Source organism: Selaginella moellendorffii, unplaced genomic scaffold (genome assembly GCF_000143415.4).
Source record: "Selaginella moellendorffii unplaced genomic scaffold, v1.0 SELMOscaffold_149, whole genome shotgun sequence".
In the NCBI taxonomy this organism is placed as follows: Eukaryota; Viridiplantae; Streptophyta; class Lycopodiopsida; order Selaginellales; family Selaginellaceae; genus Selaginella; species Selaginella moellendorffii.
This window is the reverse complement of record NW_003314410.1, coordinates 15,509-39,275: the sequence shown is the minus strand read 5'-3', so window position 1 is coordinate 39,275 and position 23,767 is coordinate 15,509. Positions and strand designations below refer to the sequence as shown.

The window sequence follows — 23,767 nt, the reverse complement described above, 5'->3', positions numbered from 1 at the left end:
CGCTCTCTTCAGCTCCTCTCTCTGTCTCTCTCTCTCCCTGCAATGAATTAAGTTTGTGAATCCCTCTCATCCTTTTGCTTTCGTTCTCCTGTCTTCATGCCCCTCCTTTCCTCTCCCTCTCTCTCTTCTGGGTCCTCTTTTTCCCATAAAGAAATTGCCAGGGCCATCGAGCTCGGCGCACATTCGTCGCATATGCCGCCATCCGACGGCCGCGATTGCGCTGCAGTCAATTTACAGGAATCGGCCCCAGTATACAAATCAACGTTTTCTTTTTCCAGGAATCGCCTGTAAGATCCATACAAGTGCTAACCTCTCATTCGTTTACAGAAGCACAGGAAAATGCAGCCCACTGCCCAAGGGCACTGAAGCTTGAAGGGAACCAAAATGATAAGATATTTGGTTTTTCTTCCCCTTTTGTCTAATGGTTGTGTTGTACAGACTCAGTTCACTGAGATCTCACCACCCTCTGCCCCAATAAGTTCTTGAAACCTAAGTGTGTTTTCATTGCCCGCCACCTTTATGGTATATCATCGAGGCATCTGGTTCTCGTGGGGCCGGCCGACCACAACCAACAACGTGGCGTGGGACGGGACGGACTAAGAAATGGGGAAATGGTGGTGGGTGTTTGAATGCAAAGGGCTTGGCTTTCATTTTCTGCCCGCCACCTTTTCTTCTTCCTACTTTTTCCCTCTCTCTGTGTTCTTTTCAAAGTTTGCATTTTTCTGCATTGGAAAAAATTGGCTCGTTAGATGTCGCTGTTGGATGCCCTCTTCGTTCGTCTGCTGTGTGGGCTTTGTGACGAGCAAAACAGCGCCCCCTGCATGCAAACGTCAAAACAAATGGATTTCATCAGTCCTGCTGCCGCTGCCGCTGCTGCTGCTGCGTTGATTGATGGATTCTTTGCTTTCTTGCTTGTTGCAGGGTGCTCTGTCTCTCGCCCTTACCTGATCATCATCAGCTCGCGCCATTCCGCGCAAGTCAGGGTCAGGGGCTTTCAGAGAGACGGGCGAGACGAAATGAGAGAGCATTAAGTGGTGATCTCGACGCGGCCCACAGTTTATTTGCAGCAGAGATGGGCTAATTTGCCACGAAACGGCATTTGCGGGATTGGCGTTGAAATTCTAGCGTGATCTCGACCCCACTCTGATGAGTTGTTTAGCCCCATTCTTACTTGTCTCCTCTCTGATCTATCAATCAAAGCTCACTCTTTCTTTCTTTCTCGCTCTCTCTGGGCGGAGACTGAGACGTCCCCCTCGCTGACAAAATGTCCCATTCCCCACCTAGGAATTCTTCCGTACGCCGCTCAAACCCTAGTTAAAAGTGGATGGAAAAATCTCCATAACCTCATCCATCCAGGGGAGGAAAAGTGGCCACCTTATCGCCCTCGGGCGCGCGCTTTCCTTCCGCCACGTGTGCCAATCGCATTGGAAGCCCGACGAACCCCTCTTATCCGTCGATCTGTCCAACGAAAAGTTCCTCCTGGTGGTAGTCACGGCCGTACGCCTCTAGAAAGTGTCCGTACATCCGGGAGATTAGGTTAAGCAGAAATAGTCACCGGCTGTTTTTGTTTTGTCACGGGAATCGATCCGCGGATTTCCGCCCTGGGCAATGAGCTCTAGGGCTTCCTCGTCGCGACAGGAATGCGGGGGAGAGCCGCGGCGGCCCGAGATCCAGGTACGAGGGTTTCGATTCGAGCTGCCGGGAGCGCGGCGGTGATGGCAGCTCTCTTTTCTGAGGTGCCAGGCGACCTCCTCTTCCTTTTTAGGGTTTTGAGGCCATGATGGAGGAGCACGAGTGTGCATGCGGCGAGTCCGTGGCGGCCGCCTCGCCCGACGAGGCCGGGGACGACGCCGCACCGGCTCTGGAATCGATCTCCGGGGGCAAAGTGATGGAGCAGAGATTGAGCTCGGCTACCGTGGTTTTCGAGGGTAAGGTGGAAACTAGGATGGACGGGGACGTGGTTGTGGCCGCTAGCGACTCGGTTAAGTCGGAAGAAGGCAGTGATGGAAGGCAGCCGGACGAGGTGAAATTGGAGGAGCTCGAGGAGAGCGTCTTGCCGGTGCTCAAGGCGACGCAGCCTCTGAGGGAGTATAAGAAGCGCAAGAGGGATGTTAGCGGAGAACTCGACTTCGAGGTTTTGATGGGGAGCGCGGACAAGATGCCGGCTCAGCAAGAGTGTGAGGCTTTTCCGGCCGTGTCCGTGGGCTTGAAGCCGGATCAGCTCAGCTCCACCGAGAGGGTTCGTTTCAAAGAGGTTGTGAAGCGCAAGACGAAGGTTGCCGAGTATCTGGAATGCAGGTAACTGTGCTGTTTTTCTCGGCTGCTTTACTGCTGAAGGCTTATTGGTCTGCAAGCTTTGCTGCAGGAACTTTATATTGCAGCTGTGGACGAAAGATGTGCGGCGCCATTTGACTGTCGCGGACTGTGGCGTGAGTGAGGTAGCGCAGCTCAACGAACCGCCTCGAGCTGGACTTGTCCGAAACATTCATGAGTTTCTAGACTATCACGTAAGCGTCCGAAGCCTTTTCTAGTTTCTTCAAAAGTAGTAACGTTCTTGAGCTTTTCAGGGATACATTAACACTGGCATCGTGAAAAGAGTCAAGTTCGAAGAACAACAGGGTGAAGAATTCAGGGAAGGGACAGGGGATGAACCCTTGGGCTTCATCCACAAAGTACAGGAAAACGGACATATTCCTGCTTCAGATGCCACAACACCAATGGATATAGATGGCAGCGCAGATGTTTCAAGTGACAGGGAGAAGGGCCATGATAGGAAACGGATTATAGTTGTAGGTGGTGGTCCGGCTGGATTAGTTGCCGCGAGGCATATGCAGCGTATGAACTTCGACGTAATGATTCTTGAGGCTCGGGATAGAGTTGGCGGTCGAGTGTATACTGATCGCTCGACGTTTTCAGTGCCGGTAGATTTGGGAGCTAGCATTATTACAGGTGTAGAAGCTGATGCGGAAAGAAGAGCGGACCCTTCGGCTTTGATCTGCAGGCAGCTTGGTCTCGGACTAACGTCGGTTCGGGGGGATTGTCCGCTGTATGATAGTGTAACAGGTCGTAAGGTTCCGGCTGACATAGACGCAGCTCTCGAGGACAAGCTGAATACTCTACTGGATGATACTATTACCATAGTGGCTCAAAACAGCGACGCGGCACTACGAATGTCACTTGAGGAGGGTCTTGAGCAAGCGCTTTCGAAGCGGAAGGGATTACATATACCGAAGAGCACAATCCTCGACCAAAGTCAAGTTACAGTCGCGGATGTGACGCAGGCGAAGATAACTGAGCTTGCGAGCAGTGCTCCAGATCCTTCGACTGAGGACGGTGTACTGCATCAACAAGACGGTTTAAGCTGTTCGCTTGAGCTTGAAAGACGAATCATGGATTGGCATTTTGCGAACCTGGAGTACGGCTGCGCTGCTCAGCTGGAGAAAGTATCCCTCGCCTACTGGAACCAGGACGATACTTACGGCGGTTTTGCTGGGCCACACTGCATGATAAAGGGCGGGTATGGCACTTTGGTGGAAGCTTTAGCTCAAGGTTTGGACGTGAAGCTCGGGAGAGTAGTTACAGAAGTTTCATACACTGCAAAGGACGTCCATATCAAAACCGGGAAAAAGAAGCAAGTGAGAGTGAAGACAGAGGATGGCGAAGTCCACATGTGCGACGCTGTTCTGGTAACAGTTCCGCTTGGGTGCTTGAAAGCCCAGTCCATCAAGTTCGTCCCGCAACTACCGTCCTGGAAGTCCGGTTCCATTAGTCGGCTTGGCTTTGGTACGCTGAACAAGGTCGTGCTCGAATTCGAGACCGTGTTCTGGGATGAGAACGTGGATATATTTGGTGCTACTGGGGAAGACACAGAGTCCCGCGGCAGATGTTTTATGTTCTGGAATCTGGTCAAGACAGTCGGTGCTCCGGTTCTGATAGCGCTCGTAGTGGGGAAAGCTGCAGTGGACGACGCAAAGTCTGGCTCGTCTTTCCTCGTGTCTCATGCTGTTGAGATCCTTCGGAAGCTTTACGGTCGTACGAAAGTTCCGGAGCCCAAGACTTTTAAAGTGACAGACTGGGGATCAGATCAGTACAGCAGAGGTGCGTATTCTTACGTAGCTGTTGGTGCTTCTGGCGAAGACTACGATATACTGGGACGACCTGTGGAAGATTGCGTGTTTTTCGCGGGTGAGGCAACTTGCAAGGAGCACCCTGATACCGTGGGAGGAGCCATTTTGAGTGGTCTGAAAGAGGCTGTGCGGATACTTGATATTTTGGAAAACAGAGGGGACCTGATTGAAGAGGCTGAGGAAATGACTGCCGCACAGAGGCAACCTGACAGCGAGAGAAACGAAGTTAGAGACATGCAAATCAGGATTCAGGCTGCCGAGTATGCAAACAATAAGTACAGGGAAGGAAACTCTTTGGATGGCGAGGATGAGCCTTTCACGAGAGCGGACCTCTTAAAAGACATGTTCCGAAACGCTAAGACTACAGCCGGAAAATTGTTTCTGGCAAAAGAGATGACCGGACTGTCAGCGTCCTCCGTGAAGGGTTTTGTGGGAACTAAAACTGGACTCTCAATATTGAACTCATGGATACTGGTACGCCATTGTAATTTTCCTTATGCTTTAAACTCATGGTTTGGTGCAGGATTCTATGGGAAAGGATGGAACACAACTCTTACGACTCTGTCTTCGTCTTCTTCTTACCGTAGCTACGGATATGCTTGCTGTTCGTCTTTCTGGTACGCTTTTCTTTGTCCATATTTATTCTAATAGTCGACGTACAGGTATTGGAAGAACAATTAAAGAAAAAGTATGCCAACACACATCGAGAGATATCCGCGCATTGGCAGGCCAACTGGTGGCGATGTGGTGCGAGTTTTACCGTCGGGAAAAGGCCATGCTGAAGCAGTTTAGGAAAAACGTCGTGAAAAAGGAGGACGATACTGCTGTTTCTTCTGCTCCCGCATGCTCATCGTCGCAAAGGGACCACAGCCACGGAAATGCTGAACAGGCGACCAGTAGACACGAGCAGAAAAACGGTGCTTCGAGTTCAGAAGGTCCGGTAGAATTTGAATCCGGAGAAAACGAGCCTCTTATTTCGGACTTGGAGGCTGCTGCTCGTGCCAGGGCGGAAGCGTGTCAAGCTGCCGCTCTTGCTGCTGCTGAGGTTTTACGTTATCTCTCAAACCTTGTGGATACTTACCTTTTTTTCTGTAGGCGTATGCAAATGCCGAAGCCGAGCGAACAGCTCTCCCTGAACCCCCGAAGATCTTGTCTTTTCACAAATTTGCAAAGCGGGAAAAGGTCGTGACGAAAGATGTTCCAGTGGACCTGAAGAGAAGGAAATTCCCCGAGGTTCTGAATCGGAGGCCGAGCGATGGCTCTCGGAGACTTTCGGGCTTGCCTTTAGATCTCAGTGGCAGCTGTAGTAACGCAAGTAGTCCGAACGTTGTTCTGCAAGGCGAAGGTAATTCACAGGTCATGGGTGAGTATCTCGGACCGCAGCATCAGGAACAGGTTATAGATGCAGAGATGGTTGGGAAAGGGACAGCAAACTTCGAAACTTTTAGTGTGGGCGATAGGCTGAGGGATGACAGGAAACGACGGGGATTTCCATCCGAATCCTATGAAGTTAAGGACCGTTGCACTCCGGATCAGATCAAGAAGGCTTTATCAGAGTACGTTGTCCATTTATTGACACCTTTGTACAAGACCAGAAAGATCCAGAAGGACGCGTTCAAAGCCATCGCAAAAAAGACAACCATGAAGGTAAAAAAACTCTACTTGCACTTGTTGATTTAGTGATTATTGGTATAGGTGATGGAACGAGATGGGATACGCGATACTGACGTAAACATTTCAGACTATCTTAACGGCAAGAGGAAGAATAAGGTTTGTGTTTTGTGTTTTGTTCTTCCTGTTTGTAGCCTATAATGATGATGAACTGTTGCAGATAAGAGAACTCGTCGACAAATTTGTGGAAAAGCACCTCGCGGAGACGAAGCAATCGGCAGGTTCCCCCGGCAACTAACGGAGACAATCTCCTCGCAAGGTCGGCTGGACGTAAGATTTTCTGGCATTCTTTGAGGGGGAGGACGATTAGTCTGTTTATATTGAGTGGCAGAGTTTCTTTTGTAGACTGACTATGAAGCCTGCCTATAGGATATGCTCTCAGCTTTTGGCTTGGAAGAGCTTGGAGAGGAGCACTTCCAGAATAGATTTGGTGCTCTCCTATGTTCTAGTCGAGTGGTAATGTTCACTAGTTTATGATTTAAAAGTTCCTTTTTACTCTTTGTGCAGGGATGCAAGCAAGGCCAAAGCTTAGCGTGATGCTTTCTTCCTGGAGAGGTATGTTCCCAGTATACTCTTGCTCTGTTCAAGCTCCGACTCTGGCGACTCTTCTTCGTCCAGTGCTGTTCTTCGGTGGTGTTTGCTGTTAGTGCTCCGGTCACTGAGAAGCTTGGATGCTTTTCTCCACCTCTTCAGCTCGCTCTCTATGATCAGCTTCTCAGCTTCCGTGGTCTCCGCTTTCCTAGATGCTCTGTTTGCTGCCATCTTGGCTTCGTCCAGCTCCTCCCTCAGTGCGTCTAGCCTGATCATCATGTGTTGTTCTCGAATCCTGGCGGCGCTGGCCTCGCTAAGCGCTGCTGTTATCTTTCGGTTTGCTGACGATTCTTTCACGTCCAGTGACTTCTTAAAATCAATGAAGAGCTGCTCTATAGAACTGAGCTTATCTGCGTTGTTCTCCATACTGGATTTGAGTTGCTCGCCTTCTACTCTGGCTTTTTCTTTCTCCGCTATCAGAGCGGCCTTCAGTTCATCTGCTTCAGTGTTTGCATGCATCAAAGCGTCCTTCAACTTTGAGTGTTCTTCCTGGAGCAGCTTCTCTCTTTCTTTGAGGGCGCTGAGCTTGCTCGCTAACTCTGCTGTTTCTTTTGCATGTTCATCGACCAGGCCGGATTGCTGGAGCCTTACCTCGTTCAGCTCCGCTGTTGTGGCCTTCACAACCTCTTGTGCTTCTGCCAGTTCGCCTCTCAAGGTAAGGCTTTTCAGCTTAAGCCTTGCTACCTCTCCAAATAGAGATTTATAGTCAGTGTTGGCCAGCTCTAACGTCCTCTTTGTAGATCTGATCATTTCCATCTCATCTCCCGTGTCCATTAACCTGTGCAGTTCCCTCCTCGACTCTTCTAGCTCTCGCGCCAGGCTATCCAACAAATCATTCGCGCCGGCAAGCTCTTGCATCGTATCAAACGCCAGCTGCTGCAGTTTAGCCAGCCCTTCAGCGATGTTCTCGCTTCCCGTCAGGTCTGTGACGAGCTTCTCAACTTTTGCAACCTCCGCCTGGAGTTCTTCGGTTTGCTTTCGATGCTCAGTCTTCATCATTTCTGCTTCCTCCTTCAAAGCTGAGCGTGCTGTCTGTGCTGCTTGGGTCACCATTTCGCTGTGCTTCTGAGCCTCGACTCTAGCGCTATCACAAACCTGTACTGCGATCATGGCTGCATCGAGCTTATTTGCCATTTCATTCGCCATCTCACTCGCCATCTTCTTAGTCTCGTTACCTTCCTTGACTGCCTGTAACCATTTTTCTTCTGACAAAGCTAACTCGGTTTTAAGTTTCGCAATCTCGTTCTTGGCAGTTTTCAGCTCCTGCTCCACCGCAGCCAGTTTCTAACAAGGTTGAACGAGTCAGAAGAAAAAGGAACAAGAAGGTAACTCACCTCCACCACGTTTGGTTTCGGTGCTTTTTCCACCACTTTCTCGCCATAGTTGCTAACAGCCTCTCGCACAGACGGGAATTGTAGCGCCGAGCGCGTGGATCTCGCGTCCAAGTCCATGTCCGCTCTAGTTCGGCACGCACAGCCCATGCAGTAGCTCCGGAACATCGAGTCGGGAGCTCCAACTCTCGCAACTTTAAAAGTGTCGTGTTCTACTGCCGCTCCTCGGTTTTCTGGTCGCGAGCCAACACGGTACATTGCAATTCTCGTCGATAGCTTCAGCTTGGCTCTCTCTCTTTTGTCTGGAGCTATTCACTCGCTAGTGAATGCTGGATTGCAGGTGCCATTAGCGATGCGTATATCCATCATCCATATCCACGGGAGATTTTCGTTCGGCCGGTATGTCTCTCTCAACATTTTTTTTTTTTTTGCTGTTTTTCGGCCTCTTTTTTATTTTTGGAGTACGATGCCTGTTGCTATGGTTGTGACACGTGGGCCAGTCGTTGCTCGACAGACGCGATCGCGCCAGCTGGAAGCGTGTCCAGTGCCATCCTCTGCCGCGTGTTAGCTGCCGTGTCGCCTTTTATATAATTCGTGGGAAGCAGAGGCAAGTGTTGTGCTTTTCTTGTTTCCTGGCTCATCTCTATCCATCGCAGCTTTGATTCTAAGTGGGAGTCGCAGGCGATCGAAATGGCTGGCGCCACTTTCATCGATGTTTTGCTGGCCATCATCCTCCCTCCGCTGGGGGTTTTCCTAAGATTCGGCTGCGCGGTGAGTTTTTGATCTTTCTCTTGCTCTTTCGAAGTCGTTTCCGCTTGAATGCGTTCCAAAGCTGGAGCTAATTCGGTGGTTTGTGGTTTTCTCTCAGATTGAGTTCTGGATATGTCTGCTGCTCACAATTCTCGGCTACATCCCGGGGATCATCTACGCAATCTACGTGCTGGTTGGATAAGTGACTTCGTTGTGGTGCTCCCTCGTCGCTGTAGATACTTAGCCTGGATTGGAAGCGAACGAAACGGAAAAAATAGGGGGGAGAAAAAAAAACAGTTACGAAGGTAGCAACGCCTAATAAGCTCTTGTTAAATTGGATGCTACCATAATGGTGGAATTTTTTCTCGCGTAGAGTAAAAAATGTTGTGGTGATTTTACTTCGAGGAATCTATCCATTTGGTACACCTGCGTTTTCAGCCAGCCAGCCCGCCACGTGGCATTGCTAGCTAGCTGTTTTTAGTGTGTGTTTTTGCATTGTGGAGCTTAGGGTTTCTATCTTGGCGAGGCGGGGCGGGGCGATCTCGGCGCTACAAGAGGTACATTCTAATTGCGAGCTCGGCGATCGATTTGGATCGTTCTCGTTGTGTAGCAGAAGAGATTTCTCGCGGCGGCGGCGGCGGCGGCAGCGGCATGGACGATAGCACCACGGCGACATGCCTGGAAATCCTCCTGGCGATTCTTCTCCCGCCAGTGGGGGTTTTCTTCAAGTATGGATGTGAGGTAGGCTCGCCAAAAACTTTCCCACTCTTTTCTCAGCCCTTTTTTTTTCTGCGTTTGCTTTTCTCTGTAGCCACTTAGAGGAAAGTAAAGTAGATTAGAGGGACGTGCTCTGCTTTGTTGACTCTCATCGTCATGATCCCGCCTCACTTTTTCTTCCCGTTTCCGACCAGGTCGAGTTTTGGATCTGCCTGCTCTTCACGGTTCTCGGTTACTTGCCGGGGATCGCCTTCGCAGTCTATGTCATACTTTGCAGGCGTCGTAGCTTCGGGCGTGAGCCTCTCGTCCGCTGAGAGTCACTCCACTCTCTTTCTTCCACCGCCACTCTTGTTTCCAAGAGCTGTGAAATAAACGCTGTAGACTTTTAGATTGTCTTTGTTTCTGGCCTGATGTTGATGGTGGTTTTGTTTCTTCTGTTTGTTTCGTCTCCGGCCCGCCTGGAATCTCTTCCGTGGCAGATCGAGTTCTGGATTTGCCTGCTGCTCACGGTCTTCGGCTACATCCCTGGGATCATCTACGCCGTCTATGTCATTGTGGGGCGCTAGACGTCTATAAAGCCTTCCCAAGTAAAAGAGAGCGCTGGGATCTGGCCGTGCTTTGTTTGTGTGACTCAATTCTTTGATCAGAGGACGCTGCAACATCATCGTTATGTATTAGTCTCTCTCGAGTTCCTGCTAAACAAACAGTGCCTAACGTACGTCCGTAGCTATCTTCTAGTTCCTAGTCTACGATGTTTCTATAACCTTACTTCTCTCAATAGTTTTGTTGCCATCTCCGAGTAAATAAACACAGTCGTGCTCATACTTTCCTGGCGAATAACACCATTGATATTATACTATTCATTTGCTTACCTACTCGTAACTTATGGTCGCGCGGCCTCTTGCTCTGCTTCCTGAGAATGAGAGAAGATAACTTAGAACCTTTGCATTCGTACCAAATCGCTTCTTACTTCTTCGTCGTCTTCATCCACTTTGTTTGTCTTCCAGCAGAGTAGACTGGCACCTTGCTTTTGCCGAGCACTTGGTTTCCTGGAAGGACAAGAAAAACTAACTGTTAACACTAGTAGTAGCAAAAGATAATCACTACTCAACTGGTTCTTGGACTCGACGTGCTGCCCCGCTTCCGAGCAAAGATCCGTGCTAAAGTTTCGCACCGTCTTAAGCTTGAACCGTCTGCCTTGAATCTGGAGCATTTGTCTGCCTTGTTGACGCAGTCCCCAACCTTTGGTGCCATCGTTCTCCGAGTGGTTCTCGGAGCTGCCAGACTTTCTGTGCGAAAAGTCTTCAAAGTCCCACGAGCCTTTCGGGAACTCGTCGCCCTCGCGCTTGACGTTCCCGATGAAGACGGGAAATGACCGAGAGTTGAGATACTCGGCTTGCGGTACGGATGACTTTGCAGGCGAGGCCGGAACTTTGAACTCCGCTGAAACGGGCAAGAGTTTCTGCTCGTGGCTTTTGGACTTGGTATCTTCGTCTCCAGAGAGGTGGAGGCGAATCTCTACCGGAAAGCCGAGAACTAGTTGAAACGCGTGAGATATGCTGGTTTTTGACCTCTCGGCGCTTGTTCTGTGGTCAGCCTGTAGAAATTCCAAATGTGCTACTGCACGACCTGAGTAAACCATTTTGTGAAGAGGAGAAAGCATTTCAACGGTCATTTACCTCCTTCAATTGATATTGACGACAGTCTACTGTGGTTCCAAAGAAGCTGCTTGAGAATGCTGGACTGGCTGACTTCCAGAACCCGTATCCAAGTGTCCAGTAGCTTTTGCTGACGCTCGAGCGCAACCCTGTCACCTGCGCATGGAAGAACACGTAGGAAACAAAGAAATTCTACCACTCAAAGTTCCAACCTTCTCCAAGTGCCGATGGTTGTTGTGCTGTGGTGTCCTGACCATTTAAGTTGTTCTCAGCGTCAACCTGAAGGGAATTCAGGTGTCCAGAGAGAACAGCTTGGTGCTTTAAGTTGTTCTCTGCGTCAATCTGAAGGGAATTCAGGTGTCCAGAGAGAACAGCTTGGTGCTGATGTTCTACGTCATCCCAGGACTCTTTTGTTAGCGGAGGTTCCCACTCTATTGTCTCCTTCTCGCTCGTGTCATTAGCTGCTAATATGCTGGGTGTATTGCTTGTTCTACCAGAGGACCCAGGAAATCCAGAGTGAGGATCAGGAGCAAACTGTAGTAAAGCGGCCGTCAGCCATGTTGTCTGATCTTGAGAAGATCGTATTTGCTTCTCAGATTCCGACAGCGTTTTGAGAGCATGTCGCAGCTTCTCCAGCTGATCTTTAGACACTGACGACATAAAGTTCAAATTTGTTTAGAAACTGTTTGAAAAAACTCAAGATAATACTCACATGCGTGCTTATGAAAAAATCCCTTGTCGCTTGCTGGCATGTATCCACCTGCTAGGATGTCCGTTATCAGGGTGGCGATCTGGGACATGAGAGCTAGTGGCTCAACACCTGCGTCCATGAACTCTCTAATGCACTTGACAGTGTTCAGTGTGTCCCCAGTAAGAGCCATGTCCAGCAAATCCGCCAGCTTTGCATTGGACACCAGCCCAACCTGAAAAAAATTCGTACAATGTTAGTCATGATCTAGAAAAAATCTCTAAGAATAAACTAGAAACCACAGCACACTAACCCCTGAAACATACAAGCTCTTGCACCACTTCTAGAGTGATCTTCTGTCCCACGAGACTAAGTTGATCCAGTGTTGTTTCAGCATCCCTGAGCGAACCACCAGACCTTGCCGCGATGAGGTCGAGCGCATCTTTCTCCACCTCCAAGCTTTCCTTTGCAGCGAGAGCCTGCAACCTGCTCACCACGTCCGAGTCCTTGATCTTGGGAAAATGGAACTTTTGACACCTTGTTGACGCCGGATGTGGCAACTGCTCCGTGTCAGTCGTGGTGAGAATGAAAACCGCGTGCTCTGGGGGTTCTTCGAGGCATTTCAGAAACACGTTCCACCCCTCTGCTGTGAGTGTGTGGCACTCGTCAATGATGAAAACTTTGTAACGACCTGATGACGGCCCAACCACAGCGTCCATTAGCAGCTTCTTCATTAGACTTGTTGAGTCGTGACTTGCAACGTCCACTTCTTTCACGTCTCCGCTTTTCCCCAGGCAGAGAAGCAAGCACTCTCTGCAGACTCCACAGGGCCGAGTATCTTCCACAGAGACGCAGTTCAATGCCGCCGCCAAGATTTTAGCAGCCGAAGTCTTTCCAGTTCCACGAGGCCCATGGAACAAATATACCGGTGCTATCCTCCCCCTGGTCACGGCATTGCCAAGAGCTTGCACCAACATGTTCTGTCCAACTATATCCCTGAAGGTCTTGGGACGGTACTTCTGGCTCAAGCTCCTGTGCCTTTTCCCATTCGAGAGCCTGTCCAAATCCGTCTCCAAACTACCAGCCAAAAGTGACAGGTTCGAGATAGCAGCAGCACTATCTGTGTTTGCAGAAACCGGTATGTTCCCAGGAGCCGGGATCATCTCTTGACCCGTGATCTTCCTCCTTGGAATGTCCGGATAGCAGGAGAGACTTTTCCCGGCTACTTCGAGGAGGTTCTTTCCTTTGTGCCTTGGCCAGTAAGACCATGGGAGGCCGCACCCGTGACTGCCTTCAGTCCCGTCGTAAGCATCGGCTTCATGGCCCTTTCGTGGCAGGAACTTCTTGTATGGATGGGAACCCATAGAAAAGCCAAAGTTTGCACATCCGAGGTCCCCCGTCGCTAGCTTTCTATGGCGTCTCACCCTCCGCTCTTTCTGCATGGCAAGTAACGGAGAGTGCAAGTGAGAAACTAAGCCGTCTGTTTCGTCGTCGGAAGAACTGTCGGACTCCTCGTAATCGTAGCCTGGATCCGCTTCGTGCCTTGTCACGGCCAATGCTTTCTCCAGTTCATACCCTTCCTCCTCTTGCTCCCTCCACGCAATTCTTCCGCCTCTTCTGCTGCCACCTTCCTTCTGGTGCCTGTTCCTTCTCAAGTTTTGCGGAGGCCTCTGGTGCTCCAGGGATCCAATTTTCCGCAGCTTTGTGTTGGCGCTGGAGCTACTATCCGGAGCATCCATCTTTTGATTCAGTATCTCGCTGATGCTCCGAAGAAGCGCCTGCTTTCGCTCACCTTCCCGAAGACCACCATCTATCCAGTTGACGACTTTGTCCTGCCATTCCGTTCTAAGTTGATCCTGCTCAATCTCCTCCTCTCCGTAGCCATCTTGATCCACACTTTCCCCTTGAAAACTTGCTGCCGCTTTCGCAAGCTTGGCTTCTCGTCCACGAAGACGAGCAGGGAGCTCCTTGTCTAGCCTATTGTTGGTGCTGTTATGTTGAGGAGGCAAGCCCGACTTCCAAACGGAGCTCGTAGACGGATCCCTCAGCGATGGCGCCCGACTTAGAGCGGACAACTCTCTGAGTAGAGGATCCGGAGCTCCCACTCTCTGCTGCGGCTGCCTTTGAAACTGTGACTTGGCCTTCGAGGAGTTGTGTACAGCGCCTTGCTGATACGATTGATGGTACTCGTTTCCCATGCTCCTGAAAACCAAAGGGTGAGGAAGAGAAAAGAAGGGACATGATTTGGAAAATATTACGATGTGCAAGGCAAAAGCAAAGACAAAGAAGGGAGAAAGAGGAGAGCAGGAAAATCGAGAGTGTCCCCGGTACTTGCCTCTCGCTCCGAAATATATGCACTATCCCGACGAAGATTCACTTCCCCTGTCTGCCAGGGTCCCAGAACTACCGATCTACCCCGCCTTCGAGAAGCACGGCATTGATCACTCACATTTCACGAGTGCGATAGCGAAATCCACAGCTCCGCGGAAATGTGGATTTGCAACGCCGACGGTCCCTGAAAACCTCTGGAAATCCATGGCCTCGCACACCGATTCGAAGAAATCACAAGCCAATACCTCGTAATATCGCTCGATCAAGGGCAGCGCCATCGGGATGGAGCTGGCGCCTGTGTGCCGGCATTCAAGCCGCTAGCTGAGGTGAGAGGGAGCCAAGAACACCGTACAAACGTGCCTCTTTTAGGGTGCTTGAGGCCGTATCGTAGAGGTCCCATAGTATTGTACGTGGATGGCAACTTGATTGATTTATGCCTTATCCGTATACGTACTGACCCAGCGGGTGACGATACCCCCCTTTTGTTTTCTGTTCCTCCATAGCCATGGACGAAAAACATTTTCCCGCCAAATTTGACGGTGCGGATGCGCTGCAGCGCCCACTTGGTCGGTGGATATTCCTCCATGCATGTGGCGCTGTTGTGTAACGCTCATTTTTCCATCACAGCGCAGCGCTTTGGATTGTATTGAGGATATTTGCGATTAAATTTTGCTATACTTTTAGGACACCACGCCCCAGATCGTGTGACGATGTTTATAAAACCCATTTGGAGAAAGAATCGCGCGCCCGCCACGCTTATCATAAGAGCCCCCCACATTGTGATTATATTACCATTAACTCGGCCAATGGGTGGAGCGATTGCATTGAACACACGAGATTGGGAGAGAGCTTGATTTCATCTAGGCCAAATTTTTGTTCTTTAGCTTGTTTTCTATGGCTGGAGAGGCTGGATCGATCAAATCCATGGATTGAGTGAGTGGTGGGGAGTTTGACCGAGTTACCGACAAGGGCTGCGAGCAAAGAGCCAGCAAATCATGGGTCGCCTGTCTATAAGGTGACAAAACGAACATGCAAACACAGTCTGGGCTTTTCCGAGTTGAGAGAAGGCCCTTTCTTCTCCTTGAATGGGATATTATGGCATTGCTAGGGATTCAGGGATCTTATACACTGACACTTCACTTTAAAAGTTGTTACTTTATCATAATCATAAGATATTAGTTGGAAATAAAATATTGAATTTTGATTTAATAATGATAAATAGGATTTATTTTCTCGCTAGAAGGAGGGCTCGAACCTCCGACCTTGTGGTTAACAGCCACACGCTCTGACCAACTGAGCTACTCCAGCAAGTTGATTGTACTCACTTGAAATGGGAATTTAATAAGTATTAATTGATTAATTCGTTAGCTTTTTAAGAATGGAATATTCTATAAGGTTTTAACACGGTGGAAGCACACGGTGGAAGAACACGGATGGCGGCTCCAGCTCCAGCTCCAGCTCCATTTCCAGATTCCCACAATGATGAGTCGCTACTGAGGTCCGGCCACGCCCTGGCTTGCGCGATTTCATGGGGGATCCTCGTCCCAATGCTCGTCTACAGGGAGAATTTCCTGCCCAGTCCCCTGCCGCGATCTCACATCCTTCTCAAGGCGGCGCTCTACGCCATCGCCGCGGCCGCGACGGCGATCGGGTTCTGGGCGAGCGTGATCTCTCACGGCGGCATCGCCAACCACAAAGCCCACTTCGGCATCGCGATCGCGCTGCTGGCGATGGCATTTCTCCACCTGGTGGGAGTCAAACATCGGGTGTGGGGCATCGAAATCTTTGGTCTCGTCGTCATGGTTCTCGCCATCACCGATGTGTTTGGTGGATTCGGGATCCTCCGGCCGCACCGCGTGTGGCGAATCGCCTACGTTTCGATCATCGCCACGCTCATCGCCATTGTGGGCTGCTCGATGTGCTGCCTCTACTGCTGCTTCCAGGGAGGGGTGCTCTGTTTCTTTACGTTTAGGAGGCATGTACAGGCCGAGGATGATTTCTAGCTTTGATCTTGCGAGACAGAGCAATGGAATTTCTTCAATTTCTTCAAGAAAACAGAGTGGATCTCGCTCTAGGAATTGGCTAAATAGGCCGAGGATGAATTCTAGCCTTGATCACACTGGGCTCTTGCGAAACAGAGCAATGGAATTTCATCAATTTCTTCAAGAACAGGGGAATTGGATTGGAATCGCTCAATTCCTCCAAGAATTCGCTAATTCCTTCTCTAGACTCCGTAGGATGTGGTGAACGTAGCGCTCTCCTGGCGGTGAATGTAGCCACTCTGGAAGGGACGCAGCACACACATGAGAATCTCCGCGGCGACCCCAGCAACGCATCCCAGCGATAGCACAACGGTGTACGCAATCCTATAGCCGCGCGGAGGATCCAGCATGTCGAATCCCTTGAAAACATTGACGATCCCCATGATCATCACCGCCCACGCCACTCCATCCACCGGGCAGCAGCAGTAGCACTGGAATCCGATCGCCCCTATCCCTCCCAGCACCAGCAGCGCGATCGCGATGCTAAAGTGCGCCTTGTTTCCAATCTCTCCCGCGTCGCCGGCGAGCCACAGGCCGACGATCGTGCCGCCAAAGCCCAGCGTGTAGGCGATGATCCTCACGGCGTAGAAGAGCTTGAGGTGCCTCCCCTGGACCTGGAGGCGCGTCACGAATCCATACCAGCGGATCACCAGCGGGATCAAGATCCCCCACGAGAGCGCGCACACGATTCCATGGACGTTCCTCACGGTGTGACGGGAGTTATTGTCGTAGATGCTTCCGTTGGCCATGAAAGGAAGAGTTTCTCTCCTCTCAATCTCGCGGAGAAAACCTTTTACTCTTTCTCGAGCCCGCCATTCTCATTCTCGGAGAGCAACTGTTTGGAGATCTTGTTTGACGAAGAAAAGCTTCTACGAAACGACAACGAAAAAACGCTGAGAAGCGTTCCTTCACGCGTATTGCGAGCACCACGTCTCACAAGTCTATTTACATGTGCTACAAATGAAAAGTCTACGCTGATCTTCCGGGTATGAGCCAAGAAAAAAAAAAAAACCAAAGCGGAATCTCTGCATGACGTGAAGAAGCTGTTAGTCATCTCGACAAGAAGAAATCAACGAGAAAGAAACTACAATCATCTGGAAGAACAGAAAAAAGGAAAAACTCTTCAAAGCTTACCGAGTAGGCTAGCGCTGTTCTAGCCGCGCTTGATGCAAATCTCGGTCCATATGCGTCCATCAGGAAGATGACAGTAGTCTGGAACGCACAAATACGGCCCTGCTTCCGCCTTGGCCATGCTCTTTGGCACGCACTTCATCCACAGCTCCACCTCCCCGCCCTTGAAAACCGAGATGCTCACCTTGACGTTCTCCTGGTGGCGAGCAACCTCGGACGGATAGAGGCGGCCGGAGGATCCCTGCTGCTCGAAGTGGATGAGGAACATCGCCTCGGACGATCCAATCCGGACGGGGATGACCCTCGCCTCGCTGCCCTTGAGCGCCATGCCGAACTCGACGTTGTAGTCCGGGATGTCGATGATGTTCCAGCGGTGGTGGTCGCTGAAGTGGGAGCTAAACTGCGACGCCGCGCCGGTGAAGCTGCAGCTCGCACACCTCCGGGGGGCGAAGGAGCACCTGGCCTCGTGAGCTCGCCGCGCATAGATTGGGAACGCGTCCGGGCAGCCAAAGGACGAGTTGGAGCACAGCACGGAGAAGCAGCCAACCAGCCGCTCCAGCGCCTCGTTCCGGAAGCTCTCGACGGTGCCGGGGCATGAGCACCACCTCCGCTCGGTGTTGCGGCAATGCGCGCAGACGAGGTGATGGTTCCGGCACTGGAAACGAGCAATTCAATCGAAGATAATGCTATGAGTTGCAAGAATAGAACACAAAACAAAGATCTAGCAAGCCCGAAGCATGAGTAACAGTAATAGCCAAAGATCTCGCAAGCAGTTAATAGATTCTCGCAAGCCAAAACGAGAGAGTTATGCAAATAGAACACAGCCATAAGATCTCACAATCTTAAACGAACAAGATCACAAGAAGAGAACGAGATACCTGGTAAATGCAGCTGACGAGAACCTCCTTGCAGAAGCCACAGGAAATAACGTTGAGGGTGAATGTGAGCGAGATGGGCGAGTAGGGCGATGAGAATGGCGCCGCGCTTGGAGCGCCTGGCGACTCGCCCAGCCCCGACAGCTTTGGCCTCTTGGCCAGCGTGGTCGCCATTGCCCTTCTCCACAGGAACCCTAAAATAAGAGGTGTCCCAAGATCATTTCTACAAAATGAACGATTGCTGTCTGATCGCATTTGCGTGTCGTATCACTGCATTGTGTCCATTGCAAGAATTTGCCTCCTAGCTTTTGACACAGTTAAAGACCCTTACGTTTTTTTCGTGCTTTTATAAAGACGCCCGGCGTTCTTCCATCATCGAAAAATGGGAATCGTTGTCCAAGTTCATTATCTTGGAGCCCCTCCAAAGTGTTCTGGGCGTGTGCCAACTTTACTTGCGTACGAACTATAAGCCACGAAAACTTTGACTCGAGGAATGGGTTTGGTCCAGATTAAGACTCGTAAACGCTTCGTTGTTGGGAAGTCTGGCATCTAATCTGGATCCTCGAGTCAAAGCTTTCGTAAGACTCCATGGCTTATAGTTTGGCTTATAGTCTTGTTGTCTATCATGTTTGAGCGTGTTATTCATAACAAAGCAACAATCGAGGCCCTTAGTAGTTGTAATTAAATTAGCGCATTCTCTTGTAACTTGTTCCTCAGATGAATGAGAAGTCCACTTTAAGAAAATTGAGATAAAGCTCGTCACCACACTCCAACGCTTTTGGACCTCCAAAACGGTGTATTTGGCGGCCTAAATAGTGCTGGCGAAGAAATTGTTCCAAGCACCAAGCTTCGAGGGAAGCCTTTTTTTTCAGTCAAATTCTTGATGGATACTATATCCTCCGCCATCCGATCAACGCTGTCAATGCTAGCGTGGTGAGCGAAAGCTTCCCATTTTTTCTCTTTTACTCCTTTCGGGCCAAAAAAGCTGTTGCTAGAACTCTCCATCAACCTCCCCGCGAGATTTTGTTTTGAAACTCCTACTCCAGAGACACATTTCCCTTTCTGGCGATAGATTCAATCCCGGTATTTGCTTGAGGAGCTCCAATCGATCAGCCTCCAGTTGCTCGAGTTTCGTCCGGCAAGCTCTCGTGCTTCCTGGAGCTCCGTTAGAGCACAGGACAATATGAAAGTTATGGGTTGCCCCAAGAGCCCTAAAACAACAGGGTTTTGGAATCGAGGAGGTGAGCGTAGAGATGTAATACGCGCGGATCCATCGATCCATGGGGCGGCAATCGGCGCTTGGCGGCGCTGGAAATGCATCGCAGGATTTCTACAGGGATCGCTGGAAAAAGTCGGATTTCGGGGCCAATGCGATCCAGGAGAACCTGGAATTCGTCCGGGACAGGCGATGGGTCGTGAGCGAGTGCTTGCGGAGGCTGTGCTCTACATCCGAAGCCATGGCGGCGCTGCTAGCTTACGGCCTGGCGGAGACAGAGAAATTCAGGGATCAGGCTGGAGGAGGCGACGACGAGAGGAGATTCTTTCTTCTCGGGAGATTGCGTTTGCTCCAATTCAAGGATCGCCTCGACACATACCTGGGGATTCATATGGGGAGGTTAGTCTTGCTCTTTCGTTTCCTTTTTCTTTCTCGTTTTCTCAATGTAGTGCTATACTTCCCAGGTATGATCCTCAAAAGTACATGATCTTTCGATCGACCAGCTTGCACAGGCTTGCGTCTACCTTCGCCGAGCACGGGAAGACGGGTGCTCTCGAGCTGCTAATGAAGCGTCACGGCTATGCTCTAGCTCCTCACGTCTTGAGCATTTTGGACGGGATTCCAGAGACGCTTTCACCTCACACTTACGAGCAGCTTCTTCCGAGGTTGTCACCACCTCAAGTTTTACTTCCTCGTCGGGGCCAAGACTGGATTGAAAGCGAAGCTGTGGTGAGGCTGGCAGATGCTGGAGTCTCCGGCGAGGTTGATCTTCACGAGTCTACCGAGTTTATGGTGAACTTGTCCAGAGGTTTAAGGTGGCCTGCGGCGGAAGAGATAACTTCGTGGTATCTGCAGCGAGCGAGAAGAATAGACCAGCTGAGTGGTCAGCTCGAGAACAGCTTGTTTCTTCTGGATGCTGGGATACAAAAGGGCGTCAGCGGATTGAACGATCTGTGGAAGGACGTTGCGGACCTTTGCAGGGTGTCCTTCTCGAATGCCGAGTGCAAAGAGGACGACGCGAGCTTGGCACTGGCAACGTGGGAAGCTCTGGATGCGTTTGACAAGTTTAAGATGATGCTGAGGGGCGTGACCGAGGACAACGTTGTGGACAGGCTGATGGAGGTTGCAGTTCCTTTCGTACAAGGGCTGGCTGAGCAAGGAGAGACGCAGCAGAGCTTTCTCGTTCGATATCTCAAGGAGGTTGCGTCAGCGAACTTGCAACTTTGTGCGGTTGTCTTGGAGGATTCGTGCAAGCCACCATACAAGGGTGTGCTGTTCAAGGACGAAGCGGAGATAATTGCTGCGGGTCTGGACTGCATCTATAGCTCTTCCCAGACAGATGAGTGGGAGCTCATGGCCTCTATTCTTTCAAGGTTACCGTGGGAAGATGACAAGCAGCAGCAGAAGGCCAGTGATACTTATGGCGAAAGGGGTTTACGGAGAGGTTTTGTGAATGCACTGCGATATCCTAACAGAACATTAACAGACACATCGATGGATGCACCTTTCAACGTGAGCCCGACGAAAAGGTATCCTGCAATCAGCGATGAACTTGCGAGACGGTTGAGGACAGCCGAAGGACACATACAGGCTGGAAAGATTTTGTTTCGCTATCAGGTATGTTTCGAGCTCTATTATATGTTCGCTAACTTACTAGTGCTGTTGGCAGCTTCCAACGAAAATAGGATTCTTGGCTTCATCCAATGAGGATGTGAAAGGAACCAAACAGATGCTTCGTATATTATTGTCAAAGTTTTTGCGGAAGCATCCAGGCCGATCGGACGGGGAATGGAATGCACTATGGCGGGACTTACAGGTTCTTCAGGAAAAAGCCTTCACATTTCTTGAGAAGGACTATTTACTTTCTGAGTTTTGCCGGGGCCTTCTAAAAGCTGGAAGATTTCACCTGGCAAAATCATATTTTAAGGATCCTGGAGTTGCTCTTCTCAGCGAGGAAAAGATCGAAAGCCTCGTGCTGCAAACGAGTCGAGAGTTCTTCTACTCTGCAAACACTCTGGATTCTCCTGACGTAAGTCTTTCGCCTTGAAGCTGTATTTGATGCTGAAGTTCGTGTCTCTTGCAGATTGACAGGGCTAAGGACTGTTTAAGCCTCATACCAGATTCCGGGTCTGGGATAGCTGAACGTGATATCATTGTAGCCGTCACCGAAAGGCTACCATATCTGGGTGTGACGATGCTGCCAGCGCAGTTTCGTCAGATCAAGGATCCGATGGAAGTTCTGAAAATGGCTATTGAGTCTCACAAGGAGTCTCACGTTCCGCTCGAGGAAGTGTTCGAGGTGGCGAGACTGCTTGGTTACAAAGATACCAGTCAGATGGCCTTTGTCGAGGAAGCACTTGCTCGAGAAGCAGCCGCTCACGGGGATGTTGCTGTGGCTCAAGAGCTGTGCCTTAGCCTGGCAAGGAAAGACCATGGCAAAGTCTGGGACCTTTGCGCAGCTATTGGACGGGGTCCCGATGCGGAGAGACTAGATATTAAGTCCCGGAAGGAGCTCATCAGCTTTTCACTCCGCCATTGCGACGGCGAGTCTATTGGAGAGCTACTGTCTGCGTGGAAGGAGTTCGACTTGGTAGATGAGTATTTACCAGTGACACTTCTAGAGGTGTCTGACTCTGCCTCCACAGAGGGATCTGCCTCCACTGAGGGATCAGAAAAGGAGGAAGTAGGCGCACCAGACGATTTTCTCCAAGACGATGTTACGACGCCAAAGGTCTGTTAGTTGCTTTTGGTTCCTTGGTGTTTTGATATCAAGGTTGTTTTGCAGGACGATGAGCCTTTAACCGAGCTGGACGAGACGCCTACGAATATAAGCTCGCTGGAGCCTACTGAAAGAAAACTAGCCGTTGCCGCCCGGAGGTCCAGGGACATAGTTGCTCAGGAGTTTGCAGACGGTGAAGTTACAGAAGCTGACCTGGCGAGCGTAGAGGATGCATGGCACTGTTTTTCGAGGCTAGCCGAGAATACTTCGACGAAGAAACAAGCCGCGGCTCTAAAGCTACTGCTTGAGGAGTGGGAAACTGTCTTTGAGACCAAGGAAGACAATGAAGACGACTTGCAACGAGCTGAAGACAAGGGTGGTGAGGATGGCTGGGGCGACGGGTGGCAAGATTTTGACGTTGCTGAGACGGTAGAAGCTCCCAAGCTACAATCACTTTGGAAGATAGCCTGCCAGAAGCTGATCCAGTACCGAGGCCTTGAAGCAGCTCTGAGCGTGCTGGATAGGTGGTCTACGAGCTCATCCGCTCTACTCAACAAGGACGAAGCCGAGGAATTTGTCCACTGTGCAGCACAAGAGAATCCACTGTTGGGGCTGAAGTTTGCACTCTTGCTCCCCTATGAATCTCTGAGGAGCACTTATATGGATCGTGTTGAGGCTGAGTTACAGAGTCAGGGTGCGGTTCTGGACAAAGCCGCTATGGTTTTACTTCTTTCTGCACGACTTCTTCCAACCATCGCTAGTGCTTCAACCTTAACCGGTCTTTTCTCGGCTCTCTCGAAAGGTTTTGCGGAGCTCCTTCACAAGTCTCAGGCAGGAATACTGTTACCCGAAGACAGCCTTGGAGCTCCATCTCTGAACGTCATCGTGCCATACTTCGTCTCGGAGATGACGAGAGGACGTCACTATGGAGCTGCTGCCAGCTTGGTGCTCCAACTCATGCGAGTGCCACAGTCTTTTGCTACGTGGAACATATCGCACTTTGCACTGAAACGCTACCTGGAAGCACAGCAACAGCAGCAGAGGCAGAAGAGGGAAAGCTTCGACCCTGAAAGGCTGAGAGAGAGCTCTCTTTTCTACCTCTGCGAGACGATTTCCCGCATGGTAGCCTCTTTCGACGTGGTTGTGACCGAAGCTTTGATGACACTTGCGAAGGATATGAAGTAGCTGCTCGGATCTCTGACCTGGTCAGTACTGGAATTCTTATTCTTTTTCTCTTTGCAACGTGTGCACGCTGAATGATTTTGGTATTGTTTTCAGACGTCTCGCCTAGCTTCTGACTTCTGCAAGAAGCATGGAAATCTTTAACCGGCAGATATTTCAACGCGCCACTCAGCCTTCAGATGCATCCTTCCTGGGAGGGGGAGGATTTTAGAAGCGCCGGAAGAATAATTTGCGAAGGTGGCCCAAGCATACGATAGCAGCGTGGGCCAGGTATTCTTTGTTCTTATACAAGATCTGATAGCTTAAAATCGCGTACTTATCCAGTTTTCCAGGTGGCCCGCTTAGCAAGTTGCTCAAACAGACAAAAGTCACATTCGGTTGCATGTTGTTGAGTGGTGGCAGCTTGGCTGGTTCGAGTTTAGTCCTCTGACATCAAAAGCGAAACACATTGCTCTCATTCATGATACTTCATGAACTTGGGAGCTCTGTTCCGATTCCAAGGTAAAGGTTTTATCTCGTCTCGTAAACTAATCCCTTGTTACTGCGTTGAATGCAGTGTGTTTTTTGTTGTATGTTTATTCCACCTAAGCGCGTTGAAATGCCATAGTTAAGAATCTTCAAGGCTCGTGTTATCTTTTCCCTTCTTATATCTTGCCGATTTTTCTTTTAGCTCGAGATTGATGGCGAGGTTTGAGGCCGACACAAGCGCTTGGTCGATACCGACAAGTTAGCTCAAGT

The 23,767-nt window shown here is 50.3% G+C and overlaps 9 protein-coding genes and 1 non-coding gene across 16 annotated transcripts; 5 read left to right on the top strand and 5 right to left on the bottom strand.

The window, feature by feature from the left end:
- Positions 1 to 1,566: 1,566 nt before the first annotated feature.
- Positions 1,567 to 8,303, top strand: LOC9652571 (lysine-specific histone demethylase 1 homolog 3). 3 transcript variants are annotated; one of them, XR_002991261.1, is made up of 16 exons: positions 1,567 to 2,298; positions 2,366 to 2,507; positions 2,568 to 4,601; positions 4,651 to 4,744; positions 4,790 to 5,172; positions 5,223 to 5,774; positions 5,823 to 5,897; positions 5,959 to 6,068; positions 6,168 to 6,254; positions 6,306 to 6,353; positions 6,960 to 7,044; positions 7,176 to 7,310; positions 7,643 to 7,714; positions 7,795 to 7,972; positions 8,061 to 8,119; positions 8,221 to 8,303. XR_002991261.1 is itself a non-coding variant. In XM_024666796.1 (8 exons), the coding sequence occupies exons 1-8, from the start codon at positions 1,778 to 1,780 to the stop codon at positions 6,034 to 6,036; spliced, it is 3,879 nt and encodes a 1,292-aa protein (XP_024522564.1). In that variant the 5' UTR covers positions 1,567 to 1,777; the 3' UTR covers positions 6,037 to 6,298. The 3 variants fall into 3 exon arrangements, 1 of the variants encoding a protein (XP_024522564.1); XR_002991262.1 differs by lacking the exon at positions 6,168 to 6,254; XM_024666796.1 differs by lacking the exons at positions 6,306 to 6,353; positions 6,960 to 7,044; positions 7,176 to 7,310; ... (2 more) ...; positions 8,061 to 8,119; positions 8,221 to 8,303 and having other exon boundaries at positions 5,959 to 6,298.
- Positions 6,327 to 7,978, bottom strand: LOC112343414 (protein WEAK CHLOROPLAST MOVEMENT UNDER BLUE LIGHT 1-like). The gene is made up of 2 exons (XM_024666829.1): positions 7,724 to 7,978; positions 6,327 to 7,673 (listed from the first exon to the last, which is right to left on the bottom strand). The coding sequence occupies exons 1-2, from the start codon at positions 7,976 to 7,978 to the stop codon at positions 6,327 to 6,329; spliced, it is 1,602 nt and encodes a 533-aa protein (XP_024522597.1).
- Positions 8,304 to 8,319: 16 nt separating the features above from the next.
- On the top strand, positions 8,320 to 8,893 carry LOC9652461 (low temperature-induced protein lt101.2). Its single transcript, XM_002993104.2, has 2 exons — positions 8,320 to 8,491; positions 8,589 to 8,893. Exons 1-2 carry the CDS (start codon positions 8,411 to 8,413, stop codon positions 8,670 to 8,672), a joined length of 165 nt encoding a protein of 54 aa, XP_002993150.1. The 5' UTR covers positions 8,320 to 8,410; the 3' UTR covers positions 8,673 to 8,893.
- Positions 8,820 to 9,582, top strand: LOC9652460. Its single transcript, XM_024666828.1, has 4 exons — positions 8,820 to 8,839; positions 8,952 to 9,027; positions 9,081 to 9,211; positions 9,382 to 9,582. Exons 1-4 carry the CDS (start codon positions 8,820 to 8,822, stop codon positions 9,557 to 9,559), a joined length of 405 nt encoding a protein of 134 aa, XP_024522596.1. The 3' UTR covers positions 9,560 to 9,582.
- Positions 9,583 to 9,838: 256 nt separating this feature from the next.
- On the bottom strand, positions 9,839 to 14,225 carry LOC112343408 (protein STICHEL-like 2). 3 transcript variants are annotated; one of them, XM_024666797.1, is made up of 9 exons: positions 14,110 to 14,225; positions 13,869 to 14,058; positions 11,860 to 13,735; positions 11,558 to 11,768; positions 11,058 to 11,495; positions 10,867 to 11,001; positions 10,300 to 10,816; positions 10,158 to 10,236; positions 9,839 to 10,100 (listed from the first exon to the last, which is right to left on the bottom strand). In XM_024666797.1, exons 3-9 carry the CDS (start codon positions 13,729 to 13,731, stop codon positions 10,071 to 10,073), a joined length of 3,282 nt encoding a protein of 1,093 aa, XP_024522565.1. In that variant the 5' UTR covers positions 13,732 to 13,735; positions 13,869 to 14,058; positions 14,110 to 14,225; the 3' UTR covers positions 9,839 to 10,070. The 3 variants fall into 3 exon arrangements, with proteins under 3 accessions (XP_024522565.1, XP_024522567.1, XP_024522566.1); XM_024666799.1 differs by having other exon boundaries at positions 13,869 to 14,048; XM_024666798.1 differs by lacking the exon at positions 14,110 to 14,225 and having other exon boundaries at positions 13,869 to 14,100.
- Positions 14,226 to 15,098: 873 nt separating this feature from the next.
- Positions 15,099 to 15,172, bottom strand: TRNAN-GUU. The gene has a single exon. It is a non-coding gene; the product is annotated as a tRNA-Asn (tRNA).
- Positions 15,173 to 15,262: 90 nt separating this feature from the next.
- LOC112343430 (cytochrome b561 and DOMON domain-containing protein At3g59070-like) lies at positions 15,263 to 15,966 on the top strand. The gene has a single exon (XM_024666871.1). It carries the CDS (start codon positions 15,298 to 15,300, stop codon positions 15,865 to 15,867), a length of 570 nt encoding a protein of 189 aa, XP_024522639.1. The 5' UTR covers positions 15,263 to 15,297; the 3' UTR covers positions 15,868 to 15,966.
- A 64-nt stretch (positions 15,967 to 16,030) lies between these two features.
- On the bottom strand, positions 16,031 to 16,669 carry LOC112343431 (cytochrome b561 and DOMON domain-containing protein At3g25290-like). The gene has a single exon (XM_024666873.1). It carries the CDS (start codon positions 16,653 to 16,655, stop codon positions 16,089 to 16,091), a length of 567 nt encoding a protein of 188 aa, XP_024522641.1. The 5' UTR covers positions 16,656 to 16,669; the 3' UTR covers positions 16,031 to 16,088.
- A 63-nt stretch (positions 16,670 to 16,732) lies between these two features.
- Positions 16,733 to 18,110, bottom strand: LOC9652569 (E3 ubiquitin-protein ligase SINAT2). The gene is made up of 3 exons (XM_024666870.1): positions 17,916 to 18,110; positions 17,041 to 17,692; positions 16,733 to 16,931 (listed from the first exon to the last, which is right to left on the bottom strand). Exons 1-2 carry the CDS (start codon positions 18,084 to 18,086, stop codon positions 17,060 to 17,062), a joined length of 804 nt encoding a protein of 267 aa, XP_024522638.1. The 5' UTR covers positions 18,087 to 18,110; the 3' UTR covers positions 16,733 to 16,931; positions 17,041 to 17,059.
- Positions 18,111 to 19,140: 1,030 nt separating this feature from the next.
- On the top strand, positions 19,141 to 23,650 carry LOC9652459 (MAG2-interacting protein 2). 3 transcript variants are annotated; one of them, XM_024666814.1, is made up of 8 exons: positions 19,141 to 19,527; positions 19,593 to 20,745; positions 20,798 to 21,157; positions 21,212 to 21,859; positions 21,914 to 23,052; positions 23,139 to 23,299; positions 23,362 to 23,530; positions 23,586 to 23,650. In XM_024666814.1, the coding sequence occupies exons 1-5, from the start codon at positions 19,193 to 19,195 to the stop codon at positions 23,030 to 23,032; spliced, it is 3,615 nt and encodes a 1,204-aa protein (XP_024522582.1). In that variant the 5' UTR covers positions 19,141 to 19,192; the 3' UTR covers positions 23,033 to 23,052; positions 23,139 to 23,299; positions 23,362 to 23,530; positions 23,586 to 23,650. The 3 variants fall into 3 exon arrangements, with proteins under 3 accessions (XP_024522582.1, XP_002993148.1, XP_024522583.1); XM_002993102.2 differs by having other exon boundaries at positions 23,126 to 23,299; XM_024666815.1 differs by having other exon boundaries at positions 23,126 to 23,299; positions 23,354 to 23,530.
- The last annotated feature ends 117 nt before the right edge of the window (positions 23,651 to 23,767 follow it).